We start from the raw sequence: 11,532 nt of genomic DNA on the forward strand, positions 1-11,532 counted from the left end.
TTCTTTTCTGTTTAAGTTTATGCTCTAAATCCTCACAGACCCACTGCATTGTGTACAGTTTCTGGTATAAGACATTATTCATCTCATTATCTCTCAATTTGAGGTTACACCAATGAGTGTGACTGAGATGGGCATCTGACAGAATTTTTCAAACTAAGGATTTCAAGCTAGTTGGCATGTTGACATTGGACAGATGTGCCTTACCACAGCTCTGTGAGTGCTACTGCCATCATGTGTGTTACTGTGCCAGCATGCGCCTGATGTGATGTCTACAACTGCGCTATGCTTTACTCCAGTGTTAGTATAGAACAGCAGTCAAGCACCAACTACAATATGCTTATGCTGCCTCTGTTTTTATGGTGACCAGTAAAATAGATGAAACTCTACAAGTCACTCAAAATCAGTAGTAGACTGAGAGAAATGTGAACCTGAGAAGAGGATTAGAAACCAATAAAGTCAGTCATTGATATGTGGGAGAGTCATGATAAATCAAAGATGTTTACTAAGTCTTTTTGTGGAACAAGGGAAAGGCTAATTGCCTTCCACATTGCATTGTGCAATCCCTAATCTTTAATACTTAGTGACTGTGATAGAATCCATTTCGTGATGGCTGAGGATTTCTGTGATGCACGGGCCAGGATTTATTAAGTGTCTTTAAAATGATGATTATTAAATGATTATAATCAAATTTCCACTTAACACAGGCCTGGATTGCTACTCGATGTTAGCTGTTAGAATATGAATGTAAAGCAATTTAATAGTGATTAACAGAAGATGCTGAATGTGGACAAATGATATCACAGGACTGTGACATGGCAAAATGCTGTAAATAAGAAAAAAAAAACTTTTGAAAAAACATTCTTTTGCCAAAACCGGAGGAGAAAACCAGCAAAAATAATAGGGTGTTTAAGACTCCATTGTCACTTGACCAGTTAACGTTTGACAGACTCACATCACATGCCCTGAATGAGCCTTTGCTTTTCAAACGAGACCTCTCCCTATTAATATCTGAAAGAGAATGGTGGCTTATATGATTTCACCTTATAAAGAAGGTGTATTCTCCATTTGTGCTTTGGAAAAAGGAGGATTGTTGGTTTCCCAGAGGTGAAAACCCAGACTGTGGGCATAACGAACCAATCTGTGTGCATGTTTGCTTGTGTGGGCTTGTAAATGGGAGTCTGGATGTATATGTTGGCCATATACCTGTATATGAGAACATGCAGTGTGTGTGTGAATTGTGTAAGAGCTCCAACATTTGTCCAGTGCCTGGTTCTGCACTGCTGATGTCTGATATTATTGTTCTTCATCAGCAGGCTTCACTCAGCTGTACGATCGCAAGCTGTTACAGTACGTGTGTTGTTCCATCAACTGCACGGTTCCTATAGCAGCTCTGAGAGATGAAGTAGAGGAGCACATGTCCCAGTTCATGTCTGGAAACCTGCCTGCTGGACTCGGGTGAGCATCTCAACTGCCAAAATGGAAACAGTCCTTGGTCTTCCTGGAAGTGATAGAGGACCTTAACACTCTGGTAGTCAGAGACACGCCACACTAAATGGACTGAAATTTAGAATCCTTACATGGAAAAAAATTTAGAACAGTTTTGTGAATCATCTCTCTGAGTTTTTGAGTCACATTAAGGAGTGTTCAGACGGAAAGAAAAACGATTTTTATCTTGATTTATTCACACAGATTTTACCACTGGAGTGCTTTTGCAATCTGTGTTTATTCATCACCAACAGGCAGTCTTTGTTTGTTTTCCAGAAACACTGACATGACAGACATTAGCTGTAGCTAGCTAGCATCATATTCATTTTCTCTGTGTGTCCATAAATCTTGGTATTATTTAAATTTTTCACTCAAGTGTAAACATTTGCAGCTGCCGCAGACACAAACAGCTTTGCTTTCCGTCTGAACACATAGACTAAGGACATTCCTGTGTTATATGCGGTGTCGTATGTTCTGTCCTCCACTTCAGTAAGCATGAATATAGGTCAGGTAGAGTGAGAGTAAGATGACTGGAAACCATATAAAACAGGTAGCTTTGATACCTGTGTGGCTCAGTAGCCAAAACTGGTTTTGAGGTTTTGAATACACGTCATTGTGTCATTGTGAAATCATACACATCATCATCATTTGTTAAGATGACAATGACTAAACCTTTCTTAGGTTGCTACACTTTCACATGGGTTACTGTGCCAAATTCAGGTGTGTTCACAGACAAGTACAAAACCTGTACAAACTCAATGTAATTTTAATGGCAATAATTACTGATAGCATTTAATAGCCAGAACAAGTCTAAACCCTGAGGGCCATAACAGCTTTTATATCGTATGGGAATTTTCCCAGAGGATTCAAGAGTCTGTTTTTGAGGCAGGAATGAAAAATGAGCAAGTGTTTTTCTAAACGCTAGAGACTCAGTTGGATTTTGCATTTTATTAATGGTCTACATACATCAGGCATGCTCGTGTATTGTTTTATATTTTTAGAGTTGTGTGTAAAAAAAGGTTATAGCTTCATAGAAAAACAAAATACACAAATACATTTGTAACTTCTGGTGTGTATGTTTTCTTACCTGCCTTCTTACACCAAATTATTTCATTGGGATAATGAATAAATAAAAAGAAAATTACAAGGTATTAACTCTACCCTGAACAGACATGTTGTCAATCGTTGCCTTGAAAAGACACCTACAGCGCTCTGCAGCATTTCGGTCATAGTAAGAACAGAAGAACTAATACCACAATATATCAATGATCAGTCAGTAAATCCTGGAAATGAGGCAGCATGCACAATATCAGGGCCCCTGGCTCTGAGTCTGTTTCTATTTAGTGACCGACCTGCACGTCTCTACTGATAACTGCAGTCTGAGCACTTTCATCAGAAAATGTGGACACAACTTGTGACATCAGGACTATACAGCTTTGACCTCCTCATTGTCTCATTTGTTTAATTATGAAGTCAAATTTCAGTGTCTACATTCTTACTCAGTGTCATTATTAACTACAAATCCTTTTCTACCACTGACAAATCTTCACTGGCGCTGACCCCGGGCTCTCCAGCTTTGTGGAACTGCCTTGTTACGCGGAGACAACTCCTGCCTCGGGCTAATGAGCACGGAGTGGGATGTCCTCTGAACACACTGCGAATGCCACCTTCAAAGGAGACATGCAGCGCCCCCAGTTTCTGTGGCCACAGGGAGCTGTCTAACAGGACTGAGTTTAAAATTTTCTCTTGTTACCGTAAAATTTCTGGTAAAAGATTACATGTGGAAGAAGTTAGAGTGACCTAAAAGGCCTGGGTCCCGGGATGAGACGACACAAGCTAATGTACAGTGCTATCCAGTGTCCATTAATGGGTCATTCACACACAATGTCATCAGGCTTGCCACCGACCCAGACTCGCCCTACATGGAGGATATTGGTGTCTTTCAGCTGGCAACATTATTCTTGTCGTTTGCTCCTTCAGGGGCAGAAAACAAAGGTTGCACGTTCCTAATGAGGAAGTGAGGACAGAACAAAGGCTTTATAGTATGAGTGTAATTTCAAGCATTTTTAATCTATCATACTGAAGCCTTTGTAATCCTCTACGTATAAAGAGGAGTTTGGGTTTGTGGCTGAAACCGCAGGCAGCCACAAGAGAGAACTTGCCCTCCCAGGTATCAGTAAACCAAGACGCCACGAGCTTTCAAATTAATAACTAACCAGAAAGGAAAATATGGGGTCATTGGGAGGTTGATCACTGAGATACATCAGTGGTATAATAAGGACTAATCTACTCATGTACATGCTTCCCTCCTCTTCTACATCTACGTGTCCCTGTCATTATCTCTCTTACCTTCTCACTATCCAGGCTTCTCTTTTGCGGTGTTCTTTCCTTTCTGTTCATCTTTCGTTCTCTCCACAAGCAGAGTCAGTGCAGTGATTCAAACAGGCTCCACAGAAAATTTAAAGGGTCAGGGTCTGTTTGGACACTTCTGGTTCACTCAGCAGGAGATGGAAGAGACTTTATTAGCCTGATTGCCTTTGAAGTCCTCAAAATGACAGCGAGAAACTCTCCTATATGATCAAAGGAGTAAAGAGACAAGGAAATTAGAGTAATATGGTTTGAATATTCTTCTGCTGGAGCTTTATGGATGATGATGTATTAAGGTTTTGGAGTTACTGTGGATATTATCATATCTAACAGTGTAGAGTTGCACTGGGAACATTACAAATCTTCCACTTATCTGCTGAGGAAAATCAAGCGAATGCAATGAAATATTCAGGGGTATTTGATTTAGCCTCAATATAAATGTCCTCATTGCTCATCTGAGAATAATTTCCACAACCACTGGGGGAAAAAAATAAAGTTAAAAATAATAATAATAATGATCTAGAAATAAACTGAATGAGCGCAGTGTTGTTCCAATCAGTGAGGTCAACATGGCTCCTATCTGCATCAATTATATACACCTCTTTGCAGAAAGGGAATGACTCTGGTTTATAATGACACAGCTGACATTTGCCATAGCTATCCATGTAAATTAATGATGCATGAAACACCACACTGTATTACATGTGGTGTTTTGGATTAGATGTCTAAATTTCATGCCGCCTCATGCTGTCACATTATTGGCTGCTCCTCTAATCCCTATGAAACAAAGGGTAAGAGGGTTCACTCTGATCAGAGTCAAATGGGCCTCATTTATCAAAGATTGTAAAATTGTGCATAGGATATGGATAAGAAAATAACAGGGCCATGAATCCAGAATTTTTTAAACAAATGCTAAAAAGATAAAATTACTTTTCATTTTATTTTCCTAAATGGAGATAAATGCTGTTTTAAACACTTCGCCAAACTGACAGGATTAAAACTGGTGGGTGGATACTGATGTGTTGGTGTGAAAGTAGTCAAATGTAAATATATTAAGTAAAAAAAAAAAAAGATTCATATAGCCTATGGAATATCAAAAAGTGTCCCGTTTTAATTGTAGAACATAAAATATTCACAAATTAAACAATAGCAAGAATAAACACATACTTGACATCCAAGTATACATCACACTTTGAATTAATTTGCCCTGGTTTTTCATTTAAAAAGAACATTTCAAAACCTATGGGGTCTGTACATGCTAATATATCAATTGCTGGGGGAAATCAGTAATTGACATGATGAAGCAATGCATTACAGTTCAATTGTTTGGGCGATCGTAGCCCTCTTTAAGGACGGTGTTGACTGCAGTAACATCAAGTGTTGAATACTTTCTTTTTTATTACTTTACTTCTCCATGAAGACAAACCAACAGCATGTGAAGTTCAGGCAGTTTTGTAGGCAGCCTTGCCCCTGGGGTTGCAGGAATGATGCTCAACAGATGACATGTAAAAACGAATTCTGACACACTGAGTAGGAAAAAAAAGGTCTATTTTCTTGTGCCCCTAGCCATATGGCATCCACTTGAGTAAATTTTGATTAGCCAACTCAAACACACAAATCAGGACATGCATTAAGCCCCTTTAGAAACAGCAGGAACTGTCCAAATGTTGTTTTAGGCATCCAGTCACTGAGTTGCTGCCAGATATTCTTCACTGTTATTGTTTAGAAACTGTGCCCACCATTTAGGGGAGTTTAACAGTAATCACTTTGACCCAAAAAGTAAAAAACAAATAATTTTACGTTTGATTTTTATCCCCAAATGCCCCCGAAGGCAGGCTGCAACCGTTTGTTTACTGTCACAATATTCTGTGTATCCTGCGTAACAATCAGTCTCTCTGCATGTAATGGGACCATTGATAGTAGAGTTAAGTGACTTCAGGTCTTCCATATCATTTTCCTTTCATCATCACCTAAGACATTAGCTCGGCTCATTGACCCAGTGATGTCTCTCCAGCCCACCCGTATCTCTGCTCCCCAAGATAGAAGCAGATGACTGAGAGCTTCCTGCTCCTCTGTGGCTCCTGTATCTGCGTCACTGGCTGATAATCACGACTTTACCGGCAGGCTTCACTTGATGCTTTATCTCAACTGGGGAGTGCCAAAACGGATGCGCACCAATATGGGTATCCATGTTCCCTAACAAGGGACTGTTTGTGGGGGTGTTGGGATCCAGACACTCATCAGTGATCAGACTATCAAAGGTGAGTGTGTCAACAAGTGTCCTCCTTTATTTTAATCCTCTGTGCCACACAGGAGAGAAGAAATGTGTGTGGGATTGGTTTTATTCACTAAACTTAGTGTTTACCTCAATGATTTTGATTTATCCCTTTCTTTTAAATTTTCATGAAAAAAGCCACGATGCGATTAAAAACAATTTGAGGGTTTGATAAATAGGTCACATTTTAGGGCTGACAGTATAAATTAAGTCAGGCGCCATGTTCTGAAGCAAAAACTTGCCACAACTCTTTTATAGGAATCATATAATTTAAGCTTGTCACACACAGTATCTGGAATAATATTGTGACATTATATTATGCTTTTGTGCGGCCAAAGCTGTCCGCAGTTCAAAGATGAAATTAAGAGGATTTGTCATCTAAATGAGCAGTTACACATTGTCGTAGCTTTTCCAAAAACATTCTGGATCAAGGCTGTACTTTTAAGGTTTTCTTGATGAAACTCTGCTTTCTGTTCTAATTCAGCTCACTGCCCAATATCTGGAAATAAATACTAGACAGATATCTGGCAATGTCATGTTGTGTGGTACAATCAGATGACAGCTCTTTGCAGTAAACCCTGTGGAGATGAGTGTTGACTGCAAGGTTACAGAAGAGGTTATCACAAACTCTTCACTGTCCATCTCACTCCGAGCAGAATCCCGAGCGCTAGACTTCAAATGCACTTCACATCAGTGCTCTAGTGCAGCAACTCTAAGTCATAGTTCCCTCTTAACACAAAAACTACTCAATAAACTCTAACTGTGCAGCTGCTTCATTCTTACATGTAAGGTATGTGTAATCTGAGTTCTTACAGAGAGAAGATTGACAAAAGATTTACAGGTTGTCATCAACATGTATATTTTCACATGTTTGCAGTCATTAAATGATACCTGACCTTACAGTGTGGCATTGTTACAAGACATAAGCAGATGTCAACAGCAAACACTCATCAAAGTGGTTGAATTTAAATGACAAAAAAAAAAAAAAAAAAAAAAAAAAAAAAAATCAGCCTTCTCAAACCAGATTTCCAAAAAGGTTCTTTAATAAATAGCGACAAACTGACTGACTTTAAAAACATCAGTAGCTCTCTGTGACAAATATGTAGGACAATTTGACATCTGAAGAGCAATAATACCATTTTGTTTGTTGTGGAATATGATCTCCATGTTTAGATACAACAAACAAAAGTTTCCTTGTGAATCGCTTAACAGTTATGAACATTTATGTAGGGAGAGTATTGTGGCTAATTTCAAACAGGTTGATGCAATTGTGTCAAACCCAAAGCAAAAAAAAAAATCTGTTTGAAATGTTTGGACAAACAATGCATCACTTGGTCGCACATTGTTTTTTTTTTCCGTTACGCTAAATGGCAGGTAAGAGAAAGCACTGCCGCCCCAACACACACACACACACACACACACACACACACACACACACACACACACACACACACACACACACACACACACACACACACACACACACACACACACAAGCACGCGCGCACATCCAGAGAAAATGTTCCACATAAGCAAACACAAGGACAGACCTGGAAGTCTGTGGAGGGATCAAGACACACTCTGGGGCTATCAGCTCACCCTTCCTCCTACACAGACATATTTTCTCTCTGCATGGCTACGGTGAGTGGTGACGGGTCTCCGTTTTTACATTATCTAAGTGACAACCACTGGAGGTCCTGTTGTGCTTCTAGGATCGTATTGTCCATGTCTTCTGTCTGTTCATTTCCCCAATGTTTCCATTTGTGGTTTTCTTTGGACTGCTACTGTAGAAACAGTATACTAAAAGCCATGATGACACAGCAACAGGCCACCCAGGGGCTCTTCCGCTCACCTGGAGAAAAGAAATAATGTTAAGTTCAAGGCTACATCATTAGGCAGTATTTCATTGATATTAAGAGAATAAATACTACTTTATGTAAAAGAAAATATAGGGCAATCACAGGCTTACCTATTCTGGCACACTTCCAGAAAATTCCTAGAAGCCTAAAAGATAAAATAACAAAAACTATAAGCAGGAATGTTATTGGCCTCCATTTATTTTATTTTACTGGTATGTCTATCTTAATTACCATAATTAATTAATTAATTAACATGAAGGCAGAAATGATTGTTGTGATATCAAAAGATAAAAAAAAGAGGCTGGGTGCTGAGTTGATATAAAGGTAGTAGATGGAGGAACTGCTAGTCAGACCTCACACCTAAGCCTTTATAAGAGGACTGTGCTTGCCTTCCTACAAAACCCAGGCAACCATCAAATGTCCATTTCCATGTAAGGAGTGTGCACAGTGGAAGAGAATGGGACAGCAGGCAAGTCTTTTTTATCTCTAGTGACAGCTGAGGCAAATGTGGCATTCCACATCGGCGTGTGTGTCTCTCTCTGTGCGTGTTTAAAAGCCAACTTTCTTAACTTTCATGATGACCAGACGGTGTCAGCATCCCATTGTAGAATTTTCTTTAACTGACTTGGAACAGATCTGGTGTAAATGTTACATTTTCTACTTTCAACTAGGCTTTTTGTTTTTATATAATTTACACGTTTTTCTGTGCAAAACACATATCCTTAAAATTTGCCTGGAGATATTATTCCCGCTAGATTTTAGGCCATTATGTGTGGCACCAAATCAATACAAATAATGGCTCATGCCTTAGTCAACAAATCAATCAAGAGGGAAAACTATTAAATCATCCCATCTGCCACTCTCGGTTTTGTGTGTTTGTCTGGAGACGATGTCCCTCCCTGCTCCAATGGTGTGTGTGTGTGTGTGTCTGTGTGTGTGTGTGTGTCTGTGTGTGTGTGGCTGTTCCTGGTCTGTGCCAGACTCATTAGAGGTGAATCATAGAGTTTGTATGTCCAGGAATAATAATGATCCAGTAATGATGAAAAATTAAGGCTTTCTGCTACTTTACTTGCCTCAAAGAGGAGCTTTCTTATTAGTTGAAATAATAAAAAAGTGTCCTTCATAGCGATAATGAGTTACAGAGATGGAAGAATAATTTTAAAATGTAGGAATTAAATGCACATACACTACTATTACATGGAGAAGAGTCAGCTTTATCACAGACTATTTTTTGTTGGTAATTATGAGGCTGTCAACCACAGACAGAAAACAAACTGCTCTAATTTAAGTTGAAATAAGTGAACTACTTAGAATCAACTGTTAAAATTGAAAAAGGTAATGGTGACAGACTCCTGAGGGATGGGACAGAATTGTAATTGCCTTTGCATTGTTAGTGATTGCTGTACCATGACAAAGTGGCAAGCACTGAGGGTATTACATTAGAATATGACCTTTTTTCAATGTCTTAGACTTAGTGCTTTAATCAAAGGCTGTACTTTCATTTTAACTGCTTCTGTGTATATCAGGATTTTGTTTCTTCATTCTATAGTGGAAGTGATAACATTAAACTAAATGCCAAAACATACTGTTAAACCCTGCCTTTGCTCATTCATTCATTCAAGAAAACTGTACATCAAATAACAATAATACACTTTAAATACATTATATAAACAAATATTAGTAAGATAAAGAAAAGAAGAGTGAACAAGGTTTTCTAAAAATCAAAGAAAAAGATTTCAATGGAAGCTTTATTGTTACGCATTTTGTCTCATGTAGTATCTGATCATACCCGGTCTTGTTCTTGTCTAGCAAGCTGGGAGCCATCGCTCTGATGTAGGCACAGGTACAGATGAGGAGGAGAATCACTGTTAGCAGCGACTGGAAGTTGAAAATGGCTGACTGCAAGTTGAAAGAGAATGATACATTTAGCACAGACATGATCCAGTGCAATTTACCAGCAATAAGTCATAAAAGTTAGAACCTCTGAATTGACTGTAGTTCATCTTCTTTAACACTGATGTTATGCTACTTGTAGCGAGGAATGTTGTTGTACCAGCTGTTCATTCTGGCAGTGTGACAACTAAGTGGGCTGGTTTTATCGACCCAGTTAGAGTAACGTGACTGTCAAAGACTCACTGCCAGACAGCATAGACTGCCACTCAGAATTATCCTCTTACAGTGTGTGTATGTGAGTATAAATTATTATGTCTGCCAATTTATAAGATCGACCACATGCCTAAAAAGTATTGTGGCTTAAAAAAAAGAATCCATAGCACATACTGACTGAAATAGAGACCCAAGACTGCTGTGCCTTTACGTTATGTAGCTTATTTATAACCTATAAAAAACTGTGGGACCCCACTTCATCACAGACAATTTTTCATAACACACCAAACTGTTTGTGTCTTTGCATCAAGGTGTTTTAATGCAACTACTTCTGGAACCATCTGTTTCTGTCTACAGGTAAATGTGCATCAGTATAAAGAGACAGAGTGTCTATGCATGTTGTATCATTGAATGATCTCATATGTGCCCCTGGCTATTAAAATCCCAAATTTTCTTTTGAAATATTTGATCACTGCCGCACCTTCCGTCTGCATTACTTTGACATTATCATGCTTTAAAAAAAAAAAAAAAGTTTTGTCATTTTTTCATTTTGGTTCCAACTTGGCATTAATTACACTCTGGCCACTGAAAATCAGCACTATAAATGTTTCCATGAGCTTATTGTTGGCGAAATCAATACATCATATCCATTATTAATTTAAATGTACGTACTTTTGTATAATTATTAAGCACATTGGGATTTATGTCATTGACCATTACCTGTGTGTGTTTGTTGATACTACATGTTTTGTTGAAGATGGAAACTAATCTACCGATAAATTGTCTGCTTGTCCTTAAGATCTCAGTTTAACACGGTCTTTAGGGAATAATTACTCTACTTTCTAATAAGCTTTTGTTTCAAATATTTGCGTTATTGCATGCTTGTGACAAACCCCGTAGTAACAATCAACAACACACACGCACGCACATACTGTATGCATGCTCCTTGAACTGTGGGTAGCTACGTGGCAAACACTTCAAAACATTACGATGCTCACATGCATTGTAATCATTAATTTGTGATACTGTTAGCCTTTCTTATCAAACAACTCGCGTTGACACATGACCACAGCTTATGTGGTGAAATACATCTCAAATGTAATGATATTTGAGAACAGAAACATAATGGAATTGCTAGATTGGCTAAACTGTTAGCCGCTAGCTAGGTAGTTTAGCATTCCCTATACGTCCTCCTGCTTTCCACCGAATGCAAGCATTAGTTGTTGTCACAGTGTATTGCCGACACAGTTTAGACGTTGAATGTATGTGATAGGCGATGATTAAAGGAATCTGCGAAAGTGCAAAAGCAGTCGTTTAATAAAAACAAACTTACCATTTTTGCTGGGAGTCAAAGCCACATCACACTTCCTGCTCTCTGGAAAATACGTAGCGTAACCAAAGAAGTTTACGTAACGTAATTACGCACTGCGCCGCAAAACC

General features: G+C 38.7%; 1 protein-coding gene across 1 annotated transcript; it reads right to left on the reverse strand.

Annotated features, from left to right (window-relative positions):
* Positions 1-4,962: 4,962 nt before the first annotated feature.
* On the reverse strand, positions 4,963-11,493 carry tmem167a (transmembrane protein 167A). The gene is made up of 4 exons (XM_022758982.1): positions 11,426-11,493; positions 9,776-9,885; positions 8,097-8,131; positions 4,963-7,979 (listed from the first exon to the last, which is right to left on the reverse strand). The coding sequence occupies exons 1-4, from the start codon at positions 11,426-11,428 to the stop codon at positions 7,909-7,911; spliced, it is 219 nt and encodes a 72-aa protein (XP_022614703.1). The 5' UTR covers positions 11,429-11,493; the 3' UTR covers positions 4,963-7,908.
* Positions 11,494-11,532: the final 39 nt, after the last annotated feature.

This window comes from Seriola dumerili, unplaced genomic scaffold (assembly GCF_002260705.1).
Source record: "Seriola dumerili isolate Sdu_G_001 unplaced genomic scaffold, Sdu_1.0 BDQW01000017.1, whole genome shotgun sequence".
In the NCBI taxonomy this organism is placed as follows: domain Eukaryota; kingdom Metazoa; phylum Chordata; class Actinopteri; order Carangiformes; family Carangidae; genus Seriola; species Seriola dumerili.

Bases quoted from the DNA above. Each gene is read 5' to 3' on its own strand.
- tmem167a (XM_022758982.1), bottom strand. The intron at 8,132-9,775 runs GTATGATCAGAT...TTTATCTTTTAG, and splicing joins CTAGACAAGAACAAGACCGG to GCTTCTAGGAATTTTCTGGA. The intron at 7,980-8,096 runs GTAAGCCTGTGA...TCTTTTCTCCAG, and splicing joins CTGGAAGTGTGCCAGAATAG to GTGAGCGGAAGAGCCCCTGG.